This window comes from Pagrus pagrus, assembly GCF_965226575.1.
Source record: "Pagrus pagrus genome assembly, chromosome: 7".
In the NCBI taxonomy this organism is placed as follows: Eukaryota; Metazoa; Chordata; class Actinopteri; order Spariformes; family Sparidae; genus Pagrus; species Pagrus pagrus.
In genome coordinates this window covers 14423307-14447647 of record NC_140191.1, presented here as the reverse complement: position 1 = coordinate 14447647, position 24341 = coordinate 14423307, and the positions used below count along the sequence as shown (strand labels likewise).

Sequence of the window (24341 nt, the reverse complement as noted above, 5' to 3'; positions counted from 1 at the left end):
TGTGTGTGTGTGAGTGTGATTGTATTTTTGGGTTTTTTAATAAAAATGTAAAAGTGTGTGTGTGTGTGGCTGAAATATAGACTGCAGATGGTGGCTGCAGACGGATTCAAAGCTCTCTACTTTTACACCACAGTGGAGGTCGAATAGTTGACAAGAGAGAGAGAGAGACAGAGAGAGAGAGAGACAGAGGGAGAGAGAGACAGAGGGAGAGAGAGGAGTCGCAGTGATGCCTGATGTGCTGAGACTTCGCCACAATATTGGAGGAATGCGCTTTTGTCGCTCGCGGGGGGCGGAGCCACGGAGTGCACGAGCGCTGCCTACCAAACAGAGAGAGGAGGAGAGAGAGAGAGGAGGAGAGAGAGAGAGGAGGAGAGAGAGAGAGGAGGAGAGAGAGAGAGGAGGAGAGAGAGAGAGGAGGAGAGAGGAGGAGAGACGGGTGGGCAGGCTGCTCACCGTAAACGATGGTTGTCGGATAGAGTCTTGAAGACCTAATGAAACTGGCTGGTTGAATTGTTCGCAGCGATTACAGAGCTCCGCGTGCTTTGAATCTCTCGGAGGAAGAAGAAGAAGAAGAAGAAGAAGAAGAAGAAAAAAAAAGAGGAAACTGCAGCAGCACGCAGATAGTTTATAAAAGAAGAGGACTTGCTTAATATTATTTTTTCTGTAAGCCTTTTCACGCCACAACTCTTTTCCCTAAACGGACTGGACCGTTTCATGCCCGGAGGAGGACCGACCTCCCGCTTGGACCCGACACCGGCCTCCCACACTCCTCTGGCGGGCTCAGAAGCAGCAGTTCCCGGTGAGAAGAGAGGACCGGGCGCAGCTCTTAAGGACCCCCCCCCCCCTCTCTTGTTTGAAGGATTTGTTGGGGAGGGGAAAGGAAAGGAAAGGGGGTTCGCTGGTTTATGGGGTGGGGGGTTTATGAGTTTTCTAACAGTTATTAACCAGAGTCTGTGAAACCTTTTGTATGCATGCATGAAGCTTTTGTTTCCCCCCTCCTCTTCTCGTCTGTCAGGCATTTGCTGGGATGTTTGAGTCGCGTTGTTTGGTGGGGTGAAGGGACCGAGAGAGTGGCCGGAGAGACCGAAGGGGGACCGGAGGCCGAGAGAGGAGCCGGGAGCATGGCTCTGGTAGCGCTGTCTCTCTGGGTGCTAACGAGTCTCACCTGGGCGGACCTGGTCCAGGTGTCAGCCAACAGGCATTCCGTTTACTGGAACAGCTCCAACATACAGTAAGGCCCCCACTACTCCTCTGTGCATCTGTGCATCTCTGTGTGTGTGTGTGTATGTGTGATCTACCTGGTTAAAGAAAAAAGAAAAAAGAAAAAAAGGAAGGGAATTGTCCTGATTTGCACTCCTTTGGCTTTCAGGTTCACACCATCACTCTTTGCATCTGTCAGTGGTTTATTGCTGTTCAGAGCTTTGCTTGATTGTGTCTCTAATGCTTCATCAGGGTTGTAGCAGCCACCGTCCCTCATCCTGTGTTTCTTCAAAGTGAAAGAAATCCACAAAAACTACCCAAACAGGCCTCCGATTTTTCTCTCAAGCTATTTTTTTTCTTACTCTCAGACTTCTCTGTCAGACCCCTACTGTGAAGTCAAGGTGGCTTCAAATCATCCTTTTTAACACCTTAGCCGGACATTTTTATTGCCTGTGCCTCAGTCCCGGTCCTTTTTCCTCCACCTTTCGGCCGTGCAGGGTGGAGGAAACTCACGTGTGATTCTCTCCTCCTCTCCCCGTCATGTGGCTCTCCTCTCTCTCAGTCTTTCTCTGTCTTCTCCTCTATCTGGTTCAATTAGGAGCACTTCTTCATCCTGACCCCATTGTGTTGCAGCAGTGTCACTATTCAATCTCTCCTTCCCGCTCCCTCTCCAACTTGCTCTCTCCTTCTATCCCTCTCTAACCCCCTTTCTTGTTTACACTCAGTCCGTTGGCCTTTTTGTTATCCTCCTAATCCCTCGCTCCTCGCCCCTATCTCGATTCAAGAAGTGAAAAAGGCTCCTTTTTCGCCTCTCTCTCTTCTCTCGCTCTTCTTTTTTTTTTTTCCTTTTTTGAGAGCTGCCTCTCTGATACTGTCCTCGAGAGTCCATGGCTCTGCTGCCGGATCCTCAAGAATGTAGCGTCAGTCTGCAGCAGCACACTGTAGCCTTATCTCTCTTCACACAATTCACAGTAAAAACCTTGCAAGTTGATGCTTTGCTAGCTGTGCAACATCCAAACCTCATTTGTTAAATTCACAGTCGCTTCCCCTCCTGTCCAAAATATGCAGAGAAAGGTTGTTAATGTGCAAGCGAAAAGCCAGATTTGAATGAAATAATGGCTGATTTTCGAGTCGTAGTGTGATCGCATGCGTTTAAATGTTTGTACGATAGTGCAACGATCGAGCCAAATTTTTAGGTGCACAACGGCGCATGTCACACACTAACACACACCTTCCTTTCCGCTCTCCATCTTGCAGTGAATCCTGTCTACGTGTAAGCTATATATCAGCAACCAGGCGTCGTCTCAAGACATCTCAGTTTGTGGTATTTACCTCCTCAGCAGAATTTACTGGGCTCCTAAGATGAGCACCAGATACACAGCGACTCACATTTTATGACCGCGCTTATTAAAGACGTAAAACAATATGAAATCCCAGAAAATACTCTGTTGTTTTTGCAGGCGGACGATCAATGATTCTGTCCGACGACAGTAACTCCAGGCCGATGATTTTAGTTTACAGCGAGGAATAAAACTGTGAGAGGCAAGTGAATTTATGGCTCAGACACAACAGAATTACAATACATGAAGTACTGCGTAACGTAATATGAGCGGAAAACATAAGGTTATTGTTTCTGGTAAACAGTATTAGTTTTCCTGAATGTGAGAAAATTGTTTCCGCGCTAATATTGCATGCACATTTGCTGGTATTGCATTTGAGCCGATATTTTTCTGCAGCACTCCGTGTGGAGAGGCCTCATTTTCAATTTCTGTACTTTTTTTTTTTCTCGCTGTGTAATAATTTGATAATAAATGCTAATGAAATTCCACCTTCGGTTATCATATCAGAGACAGAAGTTGATTTAGGTAAAAATGTGGATAAAGTGCTTAAAGGCATAAAGGGAAGAGGCAGACGTGAACCCGGGACCTCGGTATAATCAGCTGATGTTACAGGAGTAGTTTCAACCTTGATGAAATGTATACTTAATTAAGTGGTTTCGTAGACGCTTTTCTGCTTTTTTTATTCAGACTGTTTGCTGTGAAGTAAAAAAAAAAAAGGCAGCAGTTGATTTTTCTCACAAAGCAGTGGGAGGACTGAAGCAGTCTGGAGCAGCCTAACCTTTAACCTGACTGTCCAGGCCCTTAGTACTGCAGAGCCCCGCAGTCTCTCCTCTGCCTCTCCACACGTTCACTGCCAATACGGTTTTCATCCCAGCGGCAGAATATTCTTAGCCCCTGCCGTGTGAGTCTTAGTGTGTGTGTCTTTTATAAAAGACGGTGGTTAATTAAAGAACACTGCATCTCGGTGGACCTGCCTCATCCCTGATCTTCCCATCTTCCTCTCTCTCTTTCCCAGTGCACACACTCACAGTGACGACGTGTGAGCAGTGAGTGGGGATAACTTTTTCAATTCAGCCTACTTATTGAATTAGGAGACAAAGGGGGCATGGACAGTGGCACACAAAAGACAGATACACTGCAGGATAACCTCTCTAATCTACTCTTTCATACACTTCTGAGCCCATTTTTCAACCGCTCAGATCCCATTTCCTGCATTTATTTTAATCTCTGCACTCAACAACACAACATCCAGCATTTGTAGGGGTTGGCTGGCGTTTTCTCTAGCCGTTGGCAAATCGGCCTCTCTGGAGTTTCTCTAACTCGCACTGCTGTGTGGAGGTTTAGAAGGCCAATAATAAGCTGTAGTATAGCTGTCAGTTTGAGTGGTAAACACATTGTAAAGCCTCAGGACCCTGCAGTTTCTCAACCAGCTTCTGACCCCGAGCCACTCATCAACCACAGGAGACAGGCTGAGACTGTTACCAAGGATTAACTCCTTCTCACACACACACACACGCACACATGCACGTGCACATGCACGCACGCATGCTTGTAACTGCACATGCTCACATTTATCTATGCTTACGTGCATACACACAAACACACACACGTCCCCGTTGTGTACTTTTTTCTAACTTCGAGAAGATGGATCATTTCCTGCGTGTGCGTCTTGCACAAAGGCTGTCGCCACTGCCTATCAGTCACTTGTCACTGATATCCCTGGGCATGGATGTGTGTATGACGGTGTGCGTTCTTGTGTGTGCGCACGTGTTTGCCCCGTTACAGATGTCTCTGTTCATTGATGGGTGACCGAAACAAAAACAAATCCATCAGTCCGTTAAATCACACATTATCTTCCACCACCTGGCAATTAACCACCGCTGCGAGTGTGTGTGCGTGCATACACATGTGTATGTGTGTAATCTAATAACGCAGCACTTAACTGGTTTGCATAATAGATATCTGGTGATATCTCTTAATTTATCCGTTGTATATTTCGGAAGCGATTAGGTTGCAAATAAATAAACATAAGCAATTCTAGACAGCAGCCTTGCGTGTGTGTGTGTGTAGCAATGACACTGTCACCTCAACGCATGCCACTGGACTGTAGCCAGCTATCGCAAGCAGAATCTGCCTCTCATTTGAATGCACATGCGTATTTGGGGTAATCGATGCCGAGTTGGAACTTGTTTTATATTCATCCAGCTCGTCAGAGTGTGCAGAGACACGTCACGCAGGGCGGGAGAGAAATAATGCAAGAATATGAGAAGAGAGTGAGAGAGAAATACTATGGGACTGGTAAGAAGAGAGAGGGAGTCAGGAAGAATACAGATGGATTTTGTGCTGAATTATAATAAAGCAGGGGGAAGAGGGTCATCATAATAATGATAATAATGCTTGGCCAGTGCCCTGATCCACACGCTGAGTTCTCACAGTAGACGCCATAACACAGGCCCAAGTGTGTGTGTGTGTGTGTGTGTGGATGAGAGAGAGGGAAACGCAGACACAGACGAGAGGATTAAGCAGGCCAATCAACCATCCCCTTGACAGCAACACAAACCTATCTGTCTCCCAGCCCCACTTAGGACAACAACATTTACATTTATGAATATGTGCACAAAGGAGAGTATTACTCACTCACTATCACAAGGCGCACGGCCCGCCTGTGTGTGTCTGCGTGTGTGTGTGTGCGTACATCCCATCCATCATAGACGTTCGCGCCGCCGCTACATATTGTCAGCCACCACTGCGATGGCTGTTTACGCACGTGTAAAATTGAGCCTCTCACACACACACACACACACACAGGCTCAGTGATCATCATGACGGTTATATAGACACACTGTTCATTAGTAACAAGTAATAAGGCCACATGGCGTCCAGGTGAATGGATATCTGGTTTGTGTCGCGATGTGTGGGTGTGAAAGTGTGTGTGTGGCGTGCAGACGCTCGCACAGAGACGTCATTAATTAAAAGCAATAGGGAACACCTGTGTGATGGATGACTACTGTTTGCATAATAAGATCCAGTGGTCTCTCTCTCTCTCTCTCTCTCTCTCTCTCTCTCTCTCAGTCTATTTGCGTGCGTAGGAGTAAATAATTTTTTCTGATTGGACGTGTGCTGTCTGGTAAGTGAGCCGAGTAATAAGGGACATGAGCAAGAAAGGAGGTAAAGAAATGAACTATTTTCACGTCCTCTCTCTGTGTTTTTTTTTTTTTTCCCTCTTTGGGGATGAGCTAGATTTCAGGAGTGTGCTCACACCTCTCTGTTCCTCTCTCATCCTCCAATTGCCTGATGGGGAAGCACTCTTGGGGAGGTGGTATTTTGGGAGCTGTGAGTTTTAATGTGACTGTTGCGAGACTCTTTCTCTGTCAAATGAACTTGGACTAAATCTTTCCAGTGCTTTTCTTTGAGGTCTGGTTTTTCCCTCACCTCAGCTCACCTCACCCCCGCTTTTCTTTTCTTTTCTTTTCTTTTCTTTTCTTTTCTTTTCTTTTCCTCTCGCCACACTTCCCCTCTCCTCTTATACACTTTGAGATTTTCACCAAAGACTCCTCAAACACACCTCCGTGTAGATCCTCGAAATTTACAAACACACCAACATAAAACACGCACATTGATCTTTAGAAAAAGACAAGCCTGAAATATCGAGCCCACCCTGTTTTTCTACATCTCTTGATTGGCTCTTTCATTTCCTCAAACGCTGTCTCGCTTACATGATCGACTAATCGGAAGCATTGCTGTGAAAATGGAGTATTGATGTTCAGCGTTCGGGCTTGCTCAGCCTCGAATCAAACGGTAACTGGTCACTGTAATGGTTCGGATTCAAAGGAAGCGTGGTCTTAGGAACTTTAGGGATGCAATTCTGCTAAGAACAAACTTATAGAGGAGACAGAGCTGGTTGAGCAGTTCTGATCAAGCCTGACACAAAGTGAGGGTCTTAGAGGTATAAATGCCTGTCCAGGATTGGTATTGATTTAAGTGACTGCTTATTCCGTGCCGGTTGCTCAGTGGTTTGCAGAGACGCTTAGCAGGCTGTGTTTATCAAGCCTTTCAGAGTCAGTGCTAGAAATCGCTCTGAATGGCTGGCGAGAATAGAGATGCACCGATCGACTTTCTTTTCAGTTGCGATAGCTGAATTTGGATATCTACTGACACCGACAAAGATACCAGAGCTGTTCTATCTCGAATATTATTCATTATTATTACTATTATTAAGAATATTATTGTTGGATTACATGTTTAGATTTCACGAGGCTGTAGTAAACGAGCAGTTAACAAAAATCGATTACAACCAGAGCAATTTATTTGAATTTAAGGGCTGTCTGTGTTTTGTTGCTTATATTAGATAGTGGTCGATCTTGAAGGTCCACAATCTACCCTGAGGTGATACCAATGGAGTGATGTAGCCACCTAGATGGATGTGTAGATTGGATTTCAAGTTTCTCTTCCATGGGTGATGTTTTGCAAACAATGCAATGTGAGTTACAGCTCCCAACATGGCGGAAGAGGAGCTTGTGCCATTAAAGAGCTATCCTTACTTTAATGTTGTGTTTTAATGGTGAATATAGAGAAAATCACAGGCTATTTCATTTCTGGCTTCAGTCTACAGGACATTTTAAAATTGAGAAAAAAGATCAGTCATCTGGATTCGGTATGTGGGTCAGTGACATTGCTTCAGTACGACGTGCCAATATTGGATCGGCCATTTCCCAACTGTACTCTAGTCCAAAAACACTCCTACCTCAGAGTACAATTTAAGGTGTTTTGTAAATGAATTTTCCAGCGAAAACATAACAAGGAAAAGACGTTTTTTACTTGTTTCAATGTGGATTTCTCACAACAGCCAGATGTGCAGATAAAATAACTGTCAGCAGGAAAAATAAAATCCGGAAAACAGAATCACTGCCAGTCTTTCCCACAGGTTAAGAATTTATTTTTGGTAGTCAGACTCAAGGGAGGTGGAGGCGTTGTGTGGCGGGCTGTGGTGAATTCACAAGCCAAGAAGTGCACATGAATGCTGTGCTCTTGCAGGCTTTTCAGTCGGTACTCAAATACAAGAAATAATAAATACAGAGAAGCAAAATGATATGTTTGAGTGGGAGTTAATCTATTTGGATGGAGCACCCAAATATACTTTAGGTATGAGTAAGTAAAATTTTCTTGGACTGATAAATGTAAAAAACAGAAATAATTTGCATGTTGTGCAAAAGAGCTCAAATGTGAATGAGCATTGGTTTAAATTATGTCTGTGATTTTTTTTACACTGCTTTCAGCCTGTTTTCGTGATCAGCGCACGTCTTTGTGTCATTTGGCTGAAACATCAAGGATAATGAATGCAGAACCAGTGTGTGTTGATAATGTGATATGGATTTACTTGGTATGTGTCCTTATCAGTGCTTGGACCAGTGATTTATATGATTCATGACAGTGACAAATCACAGCAAGCCATCAATGTACACAAGATATTTGTTTTTTTTTCCTTCATCACGTCCAGCGCTGGGAAGATATGTGGTGTTGGAGCTTTGAGGTTCAAACAGTGCATGCGTGGTTGTTATGTCCCATGTGATTGCTGTATTTGTTTTACGTAAAGCATGAATGGCATGTTTGGATCTAGCTCTGTATATCACTGTATGGCCTAAAAATAATATTGTGATATTTTTAGGCTTTATCGAGACACATAACATACCGATATTTTGAAATGTCTTCAAAAGCACTTCGTATACTAGGACTGCAAATCAAATACCTCGATACTGATAGAAAGAAAAAGTCTCGAGTGCTCCGGAAGTTCAAACAAAATGTGATAAAGGTGCTCTTTGGTAGGCAACACAGCAGCGAGGGAAGAAGGCTGTTTGTACCGCTACGTGTGGGTTGCTACACAGCTCATTTTTAGCATGCATTGTCATGTTTTTAAGGATTTCAGTATAAAATATCCATTTTAATAAAGGCTTCTTAAGCTTCTTGCCAGCAGAGTACCTTGGATTTTGCTCTTTTTTGAACCTCTGTATTGAAGCATTGAAGGGATGATGGGATATTGGTACGTAGTTTAGAAAATTACATCACTTTACTATAATGTAGTGTTGTCATGAGACTGGAATTTCTAACGTCGATACAATCCCTTGTAAAAATTTGACAGTTTTTCAATACCAGGGGGAAGAATTGTTGCGAAACTGAGGGCATACAATTTTATATTTTTATTAAAAGATAAATATAATTAGGCTATAACCTGACAACAAGACACAACTTTTCCTTTGTTGGGTTGAAGAAGAGCAGCAGAATGACTGTAGTAAACATCGACTATCACACTCTTTTAGAAACGTCTGTTTTCCTCTTTAGATTAGGCCTTTAACTCACTGTCAGAGAGAAAAGAGAGAGAGAAGGCACAGCTGGTATCAGTGTATCGATACTGTAGTAAATAAGTACTGAAACTCTCTCATATATTTAGAATCGGTATGTATCGATATATCGATATAGTTGACAATACTACTGTAATGCATGCAGCCTTTAAAACCAGAAAAGGACAACAGTTATGCCATATTGCAATATGAAGATATCCACAATCTACGATCATATGTAGTTTCATATCACTATCACAGTATAATACCTACACAGAATTAATCACAGCACATTTGAATCCCGTCACTATCTTTGAATATCTCTCAGTGCATGTTGTTTTAAATCAAATGTTCTGTATTTAATACCCACATCTGCCGAAGTGTGCATGCATGCTTATCATATCGTTTGCCACCTGCTGGGGCCCTCTAACAGCTCGGAGCAGCTGCAGCTCAACTAAATCCTGTAGCAGACAGGATGACTTTTCTCTGTTAAAAACGCTGATAACGTGCTTTTATCTCTCTGCCTGAAAGGATGAACAAATATCTCTATCTCAGTATATCTGTCTAGTCACTGTGAGACTGTTGGAACAATTAGGACTGGTTTCCTAATCAATGCTTGGTGTATACTGTCTCCAGGTGTGGTTCTTGTGTGGAGTTTTCTTTTCGTCAGTTTACACCTGCTATCACCATGAGTTCGATTGGGCAGCCTAAATCAGGTGTGACGAAGAATGTGAGCGATTGCTCCTCTTGCTGTTCTTCGTGTTAAGGCGGCTGCACGCTCTAAAAAGTGCTGCTTGGACGTTCTAAAAATGATGAAAAGCTCCTCTCAGGTGTTTGGACAAGACGGGCCCGAGTTGGCCAATTATTGTAACTTTTCCGAAAGCGACAGGCTGACAGCCACACCTGTGTTCAGGCCAGGTGTGCACAGGTGTGAAAATGGGGTGAGCTCCAAATGTGGCGCAGTTTATTTTCCATTCCCACAACTGTCCATGCTCACTCCTTAACTGTGCCAGTCGCTTTCATGTTGGCGGCAGCAGCAGTTCCTTGATGTATTTGAGTCAGAGTGACTTTACTCCGGTCCTCAACAAAAAACTGAAAAATGTGGCTACTTGTGTGCCGCCTGTAAATACAATATGTTATTTTCTGTAGCCTTTATATTCATCCGTTCCACCCTCTCTGTGTCACATAGCTTCTTCCCAACCTTTCTGTACTCTCAAAATGTCAAACTTGACTTTTTTGACGTGATTTATGAGGCTTCTCCTCTTTTGAGAGTACATTTGATAAACAAGCTACCTGTCCTCTGTTGTTTCCTGTCGTTGACTCAGAATATAAATAAGAAGCTTCAAATGATTGTACACAAACAGATGCACATCCCATACCTGTCAATTGCTACCCTTACATGGAGGTTAATACCCCTATTATAATCAAAATAAAAGCCAGAACAGAATAAAAATTAAGATATCAATTGGTTGCAAAGGGGAAGTTTTAATCTTTTCATAAACCGACAGAAAAATTTTACCATCTTGACGTAAATGCTTGGTAACAGGTTCGGGTTTGGGCGGGGGCAGTAAAGGATCATCACCTAATCGGCCCCCTTGTGCTCGCCATCTCCCCTTCACGATATAAATCTCCATATAAACACCTCAGTCTGAATAAACAGGCCGAAAACCAATTAAGATTTCAATTGGTTGCAGAGGGGAAGTTTTATCCTTTTCATTAACCAGAAGAAAAATGGAACCATCCTGATCTAAATGCGTGTTAACGGTTACGCATCGTAAAGTACCATCACCAAAATGGCCTTCTTGGTTTAACCTTCTCCCCTTCATTGCTTCCAGCAGGAGTAAGCATACGTTCTTATCAAGCTGCTTGAGCACCACAACACAATAACCGCAACTACTGCACTGAACAGATGACAGATATCCATCTTCAGGGAGCTGATCAAACAGCCGATCAAAGAGATATTGCTGAATGGATTGGTGCTGAAAGGACGGATGTATGATATATTAATGTCACACAGCTGTTCCAGTTAAATGGATCGGCACACGTAAACACCAGACTGTTTTCGATCTCATCACATTCAAACAGTTAAACAGATCAATTTTATACTGCAGTTAAATGACTTTTGTTTGCAGTTAGACACACTGAAGCTCTCACAGACTCAAACACATCAATACTGGCTTCTCCACTGGTGGTTGTAAGACGTTTGGTTGTCTGTGTTCACTGTTCTGCATAACCTGGAGTCGGGCCGGGACAAAATATCGATACAGCAATATATCGTATCGCCACTGGTGCCAAATATCGATGTTTTTAAAAAAAACATGCAGGTGCTCTAAACAGATTCCCCTGATGATTTGACTTAGCAGAGTCTCTACTTCATGACTATGTGGTTTAAACTTCTGTAAACTTAATTTACACAGTTGGAATTTATACAGATCTTATCAAGGCATAGTTAGTATCCTTCCTCCTGAATGATCCCACTCAGCTGCTGTGAGTAAGATAGGCACTAAGCAAAGACTCTATGCACTCTTTTCTATGTTGTTTCATTTCATTTGTCACCACAGCGCAGTGATTTATTACATGCGCCCTGCTTTTTTTTTTTTGCCTTTTTAGGGATATTTTTTCCTCTTTAGTTACACAGACATCGTGATGTATCGTAGATGATTGTCTCGCAATGTATCAAGAATCGCAGAATCACTTTATCATGATGTTGGTGTTATTATGTGCAATGTATCGTGGTTGTATCGTATTGTGAGAGCTGGAGGTAATCTGGGGTCACTGCCTGTATGGGTAAATGCATAGAGAGAAGGTGTAGAATTAGATTAAGCAGTGACAAAGTATCACTAAAATATCATTTCAGGAAAGTTTGGATTTCAGAAATCACATTGCATTAACGAGAGGAGCTGTGTCAGAGTTTGTGCTGGTCTAAGTGAAAACATCGCCGTCTGAGGCGGATGAATTGCTTTTTTCCCTAACAGCCAAATTATTGAATGGCCGTCTTCGCTCGTTATCTGTAGATTTTGGGCAAAGTGTGGGGCGAAACAAGAATAGATCTTTCCCGCCCATGTGTTAAATTTGAACAAATTGTCCACAGAGAACAAATCCCACAGCGATGGGCCGGAGGCGATACACAACAACACTCACACACACACACTCAGGCGCACACACTCGATGCTGTTGTTGATATTAACATTATTCTCTGAGCCGTTGCCTAAGCTCCAGCAGTGTAATCAGGTGCTAATAACAAGGCTGTGATGTTTACAAGCTGTTTCAGAGCGCTTTATGTATCTGTGTTTATGTGCGTGTGTGTGTGCGAGTATTCTCTATGTGATGTCTACTCTACTCCTCGCCGGCGCTCTTGGGGCTTTGGGGGGGGGAGGGGGGGTACTAATAATGCAGACTGTCAGCTCTTGCACACAAACACACACGCACACACCAGATGCTCATATGGTGTGTTAGTGATGTGGCTAATGGTAGCGGCGTAGTGGCAGTCTGAGGCCATATGCTGAGCCTGATCACAACAGAGCAAAGTGGTGGAGCGTTAATAAACTCTACTGACATGACAATTAGGAATCGTCCACATAAAGACAATATAGTCGCACGTGAAAATGCAGCTGTTTTCATCGAACCCACACATGCACACACACACACACCAGGAATCAACTGTCACCGGCCAGGAACAGCGGGGAGGAGGCCCGCCGTTCTGACAGGAAAAGTATCTATTGTCACTGCTCGCTGGGCAGAAATGACGCTCATTGTTGGGCTTTGATTATGAATATTGTTATCGCTTCATCAAGGCGTAAACAACTGCAGATCTGAACTGTGAGCGCACAGGAAGATTTTGTTCAGTCTTATTCTGAATGTAGCGTCACTGTGACAGGTTTTCATGAGAAACAATTATGGGCAGATATGAGAAAGTCTTGATTATGAAGCTTTGATTTGGCAGGCGGGCGGAAAAAAAGAGGCAAGGCAAGACCCTCACTCCAACAAACTGCAGAGGACACAGAATTATGCTTATTCCATCCACAGAGAGAGCGCAGCAGAGAGGGAGAGAGTCTTTAATTGAGGTTTTATCCATTTAAGCTGTCACTAAGAGGCCAACTCTGAAACCTTTTAACCACTCTCCTCTCAGTAATGACACAAATCAGAGAGGAAATGTGTTTGTGTCGGAGCGTTGGTGCGAATGTGTGTGTGCGGTGGTGTGTCCGCGCGCGTTACTGTTAGTGAAGCAGGAGGGTAATTATGCGGAAATTGGGAAATGGCTAAGTGAATTATGACCTTGTTTCAGCAGAAGGCTTTAATCAGTCCCAGCCAGGCCGGGGAGGGAGGCAGAAATGTTCGCTGCACAAGCACTCTGCTCCTGATGGCAACAGCAACCAGTCAGTAAAACTGACTGGTGTGATGTGTCAGTGGAAACCAGTCAGTCAGCCAGTCCAGAATTCACAGTTACAGGTTCATTGAGAAAAACATTGTAAGAAATTTCACAAAGCTAATATAGTTGTAGAGTCGGGGTTCAATTCAATTCATCCAATCAACATCGCCATCATTGGTGACATCACTCTATTGCTTTGCTCACGTAGCGCAGATTCGCTTGTCAACAAGGTTATGAGAAGTCTTGAAACAGAAGGAAGCGGACGTCCCCTGAAAATTAGCTTGTGGACGCCTTTAAGATCGATCACTATATGAAATTATCATACCGCCCTAAAACTATTTTAGAGTTATATTCTCTCGATATTGTTTTGGTCTTCCTTTGTGTGTCTGTTTGTGTCACTGCATGTCGGGTTGTGTCTGAAGGGCTTGACAAAAATTCGTAATCATCGGTCGCACAGTGTATTGACTTTCAGTGTATCTGTATTGTAATAAATACTTAGTGATGATAAAAACGTTATATTCATGGCTCCATTGATCGGCTATGATTTCAGCGATGCCGATGTTATATAAGTGTCACAATATCGGGCTGTAATTTATTGTGCATCAGTACTATAGATTATTTTTTCAATTAATTAATCAATCATTTTGTCTATTAAAAAAAAAATTCGTAGTGCATCACATTGCTTATTTTGTCCAACCAACAGCTCAGACATACGGTTTACTCTGATATAAAACAGAAAAGTCATAATTTTTGGAAATTGCTGCCAATTAGTATTCCATCAAAAATATTTTCTGCTCTCAAGATCATGTAAATTGGTGTTTTTTTTTAAGTTTTTGTTTTGTCTGATATAATGCAATGTAGCACTGAGCTTCTTCTTATTGTGATACACATTAGATCTAGGCCTTTGTGACATGACAACATATGTCGTGTGACGATTGAAAACCATCTATCGTTTCATATGACGCTCCACTGTTTATCTGTTGGCGCAGGTAATAACATCGATGTTTTTCATCACATGGACGACACTTTGTGTTACTCTGTACAGAACAGATACAGGCAGGAAATTGGCATGAAAGCAACACAAACAAACATGGGAGACATCGAACGTGACACAGAACAGGAGGACTTTGACCAGCCAAGACAAAATTATGTGTTTATTGAATTTTCAGAAAACGTGATGTGTGTCATTATCTGGGTATGAAATAAATATACACAAATATCGAGATATGAGAGTTTGGGTTTATTGCAGAGGCCTAACTGGGTCAGTGTCAAATTTTCAATACCCTGATTTTGATTTTGCTCATATCGCCCAGTAGTGTATGTGTGTGCATGATTTTTTTTTTCTGTGCTGTTCCTAATGTGCAACTACCGCTGGAAACAAGATAAATTATAGATTCTGCAGACCGATGCATGTTTACTCACATGCGGTCTATTTGCTGCAGGAAGCTCTATGCCTGATGGGGAGAGCGCCTGCAAATCATCGGCTTAGTTAAAACATGAGAAAAGTTACTTTTTGTCTCTTTAGTCTATAGACTGGAAACTGTGCTCGGTACAATTTGCCAAACTATGAAGAAAACAGAAGCATGATGGAATGATGTTTGAAATATGGGGACTGATGTGATGTTGTCGACTGATGCACGGAAAAAACATTCTGAGGAAAAATGCAAATTTTAATTTTGTCCTAGCACTTCTCCCGCCTTCATGTTCACATGTTTCTGTGTGTGTGTTTACATGACTGCCTGTGTGTGAATGAAGAGTGTCCATGTATGAATCTCCCGCTGTTCGGATGTGAGTATGGTCAGCAGCACCGCTGTGTGTCAGTGTGTCTCTGAGTGCCTCTGTTGGTTCTGGCCGTCTATTTCTGTCAGTGTTGGATCGATGGCGTCCTACAGACACTGCTCTCCTCTCCTGGAAGTATCAGCCTGTTCCTCCTCCCTCTCTCCCGCTGCTCCTCTGCCCTCCTCCTCCTTCTCCCCCTGCCTTTCCTGTTGGCTCGGCCTTTGGCATTGCTACGTCTTCTCCTCCTCATTGTCCTCCTCTGCATCACCAAACTACTCTCAAGTCTCTCTTCAGATCAGACAATGAGCTCTCAGTGTGTGTAGGTGTGTGTATTATTCTTTGTGAGGGATTCCTGCTCTTGGCTTCACGTCTTGGTCAGCATGTGTGATGTGCTGAATACCAATATGATGCTGCAGCTCTTCAAGGTTTTTTAAGGCATTTGTACATTGATTGTCTTTGCAAAGCCTGTGTGTGAGCAAGGACTGAAAAATTGTAGTTGTTTAGTCGTTCTCTTGGCAAGAGATACAGGAGTATCTGCTGCCATCCCGCCAGACGACGGAGCAGCTTCTTTTCTCAGATTGTGAGACTCCTGAATTCCTCCTCAGCACTCCACCTGAAATTACTTTTGAAAAGGTTTTTATTTTGTATTTATTAATTAATCATCCATTTCTAAGTAGCATAAAGGGACTTCAACAATCTTTTTGTTTTACATTCCTGGTTGCATAATAATAATTAAATTGATCTCGAGTCTTGATAAATGTATACCTCAGCACAGATAATTCATTGGCAATGATTTTGATAGTCAAAGACTTGTTTTGAGCAAAATACTAAATTTTAAGTGTTTCTAGTGTGACGACTTGCTGCTTCTCTCAGTTTTTGGGGTTTTGGACAAAACACGGCTGTTTAAGACGACAACCTGGGCTGTGGGAGAGTAGGAAGTACGGCCTGACCGATATACCGGTTAGCTGATATTATTGGTCGATATTGGCCTATTACAGATATATTAGTATGGGCTTAATTTTGACTGATATGTGGCGATATGAAAGCTTTTTTTCAAAAGATACTGCAGAAAAGATGCTTGTGGTAATTTAAAATTGTAAAATTTCCAGTAAAGTTAATTATTTTGGTGAACTGATGTCATTCAGGACGATAAAGCTTATGTTTAACTGTGAAATATCCTGCCTCTATTACATACGTATCTTTGTAACAAATATTTGATAAACACATTCCAGTGATTTTTACAAGATATTTGTGTTTATGTATGTTTATTTTGTGAATATTAGAATATTGGAATTTCAATAATGGAATTTCTTTACTCTCTATTATCGGTGCCTTCACTAAACAATGAATCAATGGTTTGTAAAAATATATAATAGATAATGAAAGTAATCATTAGTTGCAACTGTACTGTAAATACAAGTGGGTGAAGTGGATAAAATAGTCTATCATGATATACTGCGTGTGGTGGGTGAAGACAATAAGTTGATTTATTGATTAAACAGTCAGGAAAATAAAACTGTCAACTTCTGATTTGATTAAGTGATGTGGTGTTCAAGTCATTTAAAAAGTCAAATTGCCAAAAAGAAGCTTCACAAATGTCAGAATTTGCTTGTATCTATTTTATATCATTCGAGCTGAATATCTTTGGGTTTTGGATGGACAGACAGAAAAACATTTGGGATATCGCCCTGGGCTCTGGAAATTGTGAAGTCTTGAAATGTAATTTTAAAATATTGATATAGATATCATCATAATACATTTGAACAAAAATACTGAACACTGTTTATCACTTGCACTCACTTTAGTCAGTCAGTTGTCAAACCTTCAGTATAAACTAGTGCAGTTACGATACTGAAATTTCTAAATTTGGTACAAAACCTTAAAAAATATCGATATTCGATACCATAACCGGTACCATGGGGATAATTTGACTAAAACGTTGACGGCATACAATTTTTGATTTTTTTCGAAAAGATAAACACAGCAAGGCTTGTGTACTGTGTGAAAAGCACAACGGGATTTAAAAATAATCTGGGTGTGAGAAGGCAGGCCTACATGGACACTGCAGCGGCATGTGTGTAAGTTGCTGTCGGACAGAAGAGAGTGAGACACGCAGCTGTTATCAGTATCGATACTGTGGAAAATGAGTATTAAAACACTTTCAAATATTCAGTTTCGATATTAATCGCTATTTTGGTATTTGTGACAACACTCGTTTAAACATTGTCAAGTGTGCACTGCAAAGTGTGCAGGATTTTGGGTTCAACGGGGATACTTTGTCTATACAATCTCCAGTGTTTATAACTTTGTTTTAATTATTACCCACAGAAAATTCTATGGGGAAATCATTTTTTGATGAAATAACCAAATGAGAAAGTCTGTTTTTGTCTTATCTGCTGATTAAATACCTGACAATATCAGGTACTTTATCACAGCTGCTCAGAAATCCAATACTTCCATAAAGCAGTCTTAGTCATTGATTTGCAGCATTGCCTGAAATGGCAATTGACAAATTTCTATTGACTCGCTGTTTGCATATTGTCTATTCATCCAACATTATATGCGAGGTGTAGTCTATGTGTGTGTGTGAGCTCCTCAGTCCATATATACATCCATGTTTATGGCCCTAGGTGTGAAATCTAATGTTTTTATGCATTTACATGAGCAGCAGCTGCGTCTGTGCATGTGTTTGTGTGAGTCAATGGTCATCAATGGAGGGTGATAGAATGATGAGGATGGCTGAGAGCTAGCGATGCTGGCCGGCATCAGCGCTAACACCCACGCTGTCTGTAGGCTCTGCTCTTCAGTCCTACGCTTTGAGGCACAGGAATGTGCTCGCACCGCTGTAGTAAGGCCGCATATGAATGAGTGTTTGCTACTACAGTATATCTCTCAGCCAACTTCCCTCTCTCCTGCTCGACTATCATGTTTTTTAATGAAAGTCCGGGGCGGCTGCTGGAGCTGGATACGTACACTGTCTCTATTTCACTTGTATCACACGGAGGGAGAAGGGAGGATAAGGTGGGGGGAGGAGGATCGAGGGTGCAGGGGGAGTGTATGGAGGATGTGGGGGTTGCAGGGTTGTTGTAATGAATGTACTGCAGTTAAAAAGAATTCTGTGTCACTTCCCGGGAGAGAGAGAAATAAAGGTGGAGGAGGAGTGGGGGAGGGAGATGTGGGAGGAGATGTTGCGAAATAGGATGTGTTGTGTTGATGGAGCGGAGTTCTTCACAGCCAGCCAAAACTCTCCTCCCATCCTAGTATGTGCATATATGTGTGTGTATGAGTGTGTTTGTGTGTGTGTGTGTGTGTGTGGTGCAGAAAGAAAGCGAGAAAGAAGGCATGTGAATGCCCCACAGCCTACAAGCATACCACCCACACACATTACCCACATGTATTAGACCCATACATATGCATACTCTTCATTCTCCACCACCTCTACCTCTCTCTCCATTTTTTCCCACTTACATACATGCACACACACGCACACAATTTTTCCATGACACACACACACATGCAGGGACAACTCGTTTCACAGGGCAAGTCTCTGTCATTACCTCCCACAGATTCCTCGAGGGAGTACATTGTTATTTTCTTCTATCCCTGATCAAATAAAGTGTAGCAAAGAAAGAACACACACATTCCCCCACACACAAACATACAGGAAAACACACACCATACACTCGTATGTTTGCTAAAGCGTGATTGAATAAAGCAGAATGATGACACCCATCCACCCACTCCCTGTGTGTGTTGTAAATTGTCGCTCACACACCAAGCGCGCTGAGTGCTTTTCCCCCTTGAGGTGCACAGTAAACCCCAGCATATGTATTGCATCACGCGTTGCAATTTTCTACAGTATCAGTCCAGATAATCAAAGGCTCCATGACACTGTCCTCTTAGAGTGGATAGGGCTGTGGAGATGGGCCGTGGATAGGCAGAGTTTAACTCTGCGTCGGCCGTATCTGTTGTTGCCGGAGAGAGAAAAGAGACAGAGAGAGCTCACAACAAGAAAGACCAGACAGAGAGAAAAAAAAAATCATTGATGGAGGGTGAAGGGGAAGGAGGGGACGGCACCGAAGAATAGAGAAAGGAGGGCCCTGCAGAACAGTACTGCCAAAACCGAGGTCAATTGTGATGAAAATGGCCGTTCACATGACCACAATAGCGGCTGAGTGACAGCACTAAAGCAGCATGGACGGGCTTATCCTGATCACTCAGGGCCTTGACTGGGGAAATCACAATGCCCTGGAGATCTGTCCTTTTTGGGCTTGGAGGATCACAGAGCGCCCACGGTCCCAAGCTTTGGCCCTGAAACGGCCCTGACATTACCATATCAATGCCGCCCCGGCTATTCCACCACGGAGCAAGGCGGCTAGCGATAGTGCCTCCCGGTTAGCATCGCCCTGCGCCTTCACAAGGCTATTCAGCGGGGAGTCAATGCTAACTCAATGCTAAGGGTGAATGGGAAGAAGTGTAAGCTCACTCCTGTAGCGTGAATCCATGTCTGGCGGTACATTCAGGCTGGTGTTTGTGTGTATATATATGAGTCTCTCTGTGTCTCTCTGCTGCTTTATCTCCCTGCCGCACTTTGTTTGCCACATTTTTTAAGTTGTTCTCATGTTTATCTGTTCATAGGGCTGGATACTGAAACTTCTTTTGCTGCCAATCAAATGTGTCTTCAGCGGAGAGTATCGAAAATTTTCAAGTTAAAAAAACCTGGCATTCGATGCTTTTTCTTCCCTTATTCTTTGATCACAGTTTCTGTTTCGAAGAACATTTTTTTTGCCAGTTTTTTTGACTGTTTTATTGAAGCCAAGAACTTTTACTGCTGCTTGACAACATTTGAGTTTGCTTGAGAAATTTGGCTTCACAAAGCAGATGAAAAAGTATTTATTTTTTTAAACAGAAGAACAAGATCCTTAAAATACATTTGTGAGAAAAGTAAAAAAATGCAATTTGAACAATTGGACAAACATTAACTGGCGAAAATCATGTGATTTGCCTGAAATCTCATGATTATCTCCTAAATTGACCTCGCGGTGAGATTATTTTCTCAACTGCTCATTCCAAGGTCCAGAACGAACTTTAAAACTCAACATGAAAAGAAAAATGAAAGATCAAACGTCTACAACTCACATGAAAAATGTGTTAACTCCTCCTGGACCGGGCTGTACAAGCTCTTCGTTAATCCATTATTAAGTGTGTGTATTAAGCCTTTCATAAGTTCTCATTAAGCTAGTTTCAAACAATTTCTAACAAATTTGGCCGCAACAGTAAAATGTAAGCAATCACAATGCTGGTAAACTTCAGTACACCTGGCAACTGGAATATGTGCATTTCTAGTAACAATTCATCTTTATGTAATATTTCTTTGATTTTTGTACATGGTCAAGATGATATGATATTTTGGATAGCCACAGAACCAGCCAGCTACCACTACTCAGCTACTATATGGACCTTTTGTTGATTTCATACTCGGATATCATCACTCCTCTAATGTCTGCCCTCCATAACCTTGTGCAGCTTCTCTTAGATAGATGTCGAGGCTGTGTAGGAGAAGAGAGTGTGGTGTGAGAACAGGTTGCGTTGTTAAGGTATTATATCTCATGACACTCACAGTAGCTGGCCTTTGATATCGTTACAATGCAATTAGAGATATTAGCCAGTAAGAGTACAAGCCACAATGCAGCGTTAACCTCATTATTACGCAGCGGGGAGGAAATGGATGATCTGGAGAAGAACGGCTGATTTTTAAATGATGCAGAAGGGAGGGAGAATGAGATGGAGCGAGAGGAAGGAAGGAAGCGAGGAAGGAGAAAATCAATGGCTAAAAGTAAAGGATGGGGAAACTAAAAGGGCAATGAAGAGGGGAAGATGAGGAAGACAGGTGAGCTATTGGCCGTAGACTTCTTGCTTTGTCATTGGAAATCAGAGCCGCAGGGCAGGACACTGTTTGATTTTGTTGTTCCTGTTTTAATCTGTCAGTCAGGGCGCTCACACACACACATACACACACACACAAGCACACACACTTGAATAGCCTCCAGTCTGTCAGTCTGAGTATCGGCAGAGAGCTGAGAGGTTATCATGCGTCGTCAGGTGCCAGACCGACTCTTGGTAGCAGGTTTGTCATTTGTAATTAGAGAGTAAAGGAGAGCCGGCTTGTTTTTTCTCACCTCCCTCTCCTATTCTCTGGCTGGAGGCTGTCTCTGGGTATCGACAGACAAGTGACGGGGCACACACACACACACACACACACACAAATACATGCACTGACACACGTTTGATGGGCCAAGTTTGATTCCATTAAGTGGAGTTTGTCAGTTAGTCAGTGAAGTATTGGGGTGAATGCTGATGGCCAGACAGTGAATCCCACAGAGCTAAACAGGATCTGAAGCAGCCTGTTCAAACACCGAGGGTGACTGAGCAGTGGCAGGCCTAACTATGATTATTGTATGTCAGTCACATACACACACACACACACACACACACACACACACACACACCCTATCTGGTGTTGTATGGCTATGTGGTCACGGTCCATGCAGCTCTGAGTTCTTGTCACGGTTAAAAAGGCTTCCTTCTGGAGAGGAGGGGGGAGCGGAGTCTTAAGACGGAGAAGGAGATGGGGAGGAGGTGGTGGTGGTGGTGGGGGTAAGAGGAGCGGGAGATAATAGGAGAGGGCTAACAGTGGGGGTGGAGGGCTGGGATGGACCAAAGAGGGAGTGAAAAGGGGAAGATAGAGGCTGAAGGTGGGTTTTCTGAGTATGAAAGCCTGCGTGCCTCCATTCCTGTGCCATTGATGTATTCTAATGCTAAGTGTGTAAGGCCGGGCCTTGACTGGTCTCTGGGAGCGACGAGCCTTTGATAGGCACAACCAAGCTCTGGGACAGATCCCTCGCATGCCATTCATATGCATATCTCTCTCTGTGTATATCTGTGTGTGTGCATATACACACTTTTTCTGCCATTTAAGTAACTGTTTTTTTTAGCCATTTGTGCTAGTGGTAGATTGGTCTCATTTCCATATCAATGTGAGCATGTTTTTGGCTGTTTTTAGCGTCGCACACCCTAATCCTGAATTACCCCCTAGGACCATGCCGGTGGATGTTTTTTTGATGCGACAGCGTATGATGCTGTATGCGAGTGTGTGAATTTTTCATGGAGGGCGCATTTGCGTACGCGGCGTCTCGTGTGTGGCCGCGATGAAACGGACCACATCTGATCATGTAATTGGCCATCCGCAGAAGAGGGCAAAGTGCAGAGTCTCAGAGATGACTAGCTCGCTCTGGAGCTCTGTGTGTGTTGCATGATGCATGTGTAGCCCTGTGAGCTGTGCGCGCGCCTCGTCGTTGTGCGGATCGCTTTGTTTGCCGTGTGTTCCGGTCCCCAACCGATTACAGCGTGAAATTCCACGCACATTGTGTAGCAATGGGGAGTCTCACATGTGGACAGACACACACAAACGAGGGCGCGCACACAATGACACACCAAAGCGAGAAGTCAGAGAGGCCTGTTAATGACTGTCGGGGACAGAAAGGGGAGCAGGACTGTGGTGGTGTCAAGGCTTTGTGACAGATGCTGGTTGTAAAATGCCTCGCTCACAGGTTTATTGTCATGAAAAAAAGTAACGATCAGATTCGGCAAGATTGATGCCATTCCTTCTTTCTTCTGCTCTTTTTCACACACACACACACACACACACACTCACACTGGGCCCTAATCCCCCCCGGAGCCCTGGAGAGTCTCTCCCATCAGTGACCCTTCTTCCACTCGAGCACTTTGGCTTGTTTCTCTCCCTCCCCATCTCGCTCGGATTTGTTCTTCTACTTCAACCTCCTCTCCTGCTTGTTCATCTTACTTCACCTCCTCTCACCCGCATACTTCACGGACTGCTGTGTGTTTATCTGTGTGCACTCATATGTGTTTTTGCGGGAGATAGGGCGGGTGGGGAGTGTGTCAAAGAGCGCTCGCCTTTATACTTTCATTGCCTCCCTTTCTGCTCAAGAATATGATGGATGTTTTAAAACAGAGCGAAGCTGGAATATCAGTGCCAGCCACTGATGTTGCTTTCACCTCTGAGTGTGTGTGTGTGTGTGTGTGTGTATGTGTAGGTGTGTGTGTGTATGTGCTTAGAGGCACAGGAGGTTATTTGATCTCACTGTGTTGTTGGAGAGGAGGCTGCTCTCTTGCTTTATGACCGGCGCTGTAGGGAGATATTCAGCCTCACCTGCCTCTCCTCAACAATCCATCATCCCTCTCTCGGCAGACAAACGCACTCCACTCATCTTATTACTTCCTCTCGCTCTCTCACAAACATTTAAGACTTTCTCTCACCGTAATGTATGCACAACCTCTCAGACTCTCCCCGCACTTTGTCTCATAAGCCGAGAGAAACGAGCAAAACCGTCTGCGCATTTTCGTTTCACGGTGCATAAATGAGTGACAAAGCGAGCGAGCGTGCGCGCGCGTCGTAATTCTGATAGTGTTTCTGCGAGTGATTAGACGCCGGCTCCTTCGTTAAGATGTTAAGTGTGTGGTAAACTGAACAGGGACGAGGACTCGGCTAATGACTGTTTCTGCACACTTCATCAGATTGCTCGGCGGCAATATTGCCTCATATCACTCTCTGGCACCATTGGCGCTTAATAGTGTGTGTATGTTTGATAGTGTTTGTGTGCGTGGGTGTGTGCGACTGATCACAACGTATATTGCTTTGTAGAGCCATTACAGTTTAATAGGCATAGTGGAATGCACGGCGCGTTAATGCTCCGGCAACATGAAGTAATGACACAATAAAACAATTAAATATGGTGGAGGAGAATTACTTTTGGAACAAGCCGCACCTAGAAGCAATTTGGACTGAGACGGAATAAACAGAAAGTACAGATCAGGGTTATTAAGAGAAGAGGGGGAGCTCTATACCCCATAGCTCTCTGTCAGTCTCGACAGTATATCTGCTGATTCATAGATCGACGAATCCACCAGAAATTCTCCTTGAAATTAGAGAGAGGTGATTTCTTAGCGATTATGCGCATGCTGACGCGAGTGTGTTGTTATAGGAGGTAATGCGTTGCTCTGAAACACATAACAGTTTTCAGATTCAGGGCGATTTCCATCATCGATCAGTCTGTCGATTTACTTTTAGATTAATTGTTTAGTCTATAAGGTGTCAGGAAAATTGTGAGAAATGGCCGTCATGATTTCTCATCGCTCGAGGTGACGTCTTCAAATTGATTTTCTCCAAAACACAAAGATATTCAATTTACAGTGATATGAAGTAGGAAACAGCGAATCTTCACATTCGAGCAGCTG

At 43.3% G+C, this 24341-nt stretch overlaps 1 protein-coding gene across 1 annotated transcript in view; it reads left to right on the top strand.

Annotated features, from left to right (window-relative positions):
- The first annotated feature begins 421 nt into the window (after positions 1-421).
- Positions 422-24341, top strand: part of efna3b (ephrin-A3b) — a 64714-nt gene continuing 40794 nt past the window's right edge. The window contains exons 1-2 of the mRNA XM_084358388.1: positions 422-799; positions 1016-1231. Of these exons, the coding sequence (XP_084214514.1) occupies positions 1122-1231 (110 nt within the window). The 5' untranslated portion in view covers positions 422-799; positions 1016-1121. The remainder of the gene's footprint in view (positions 800-1015; positions 1232-24341) is intronic.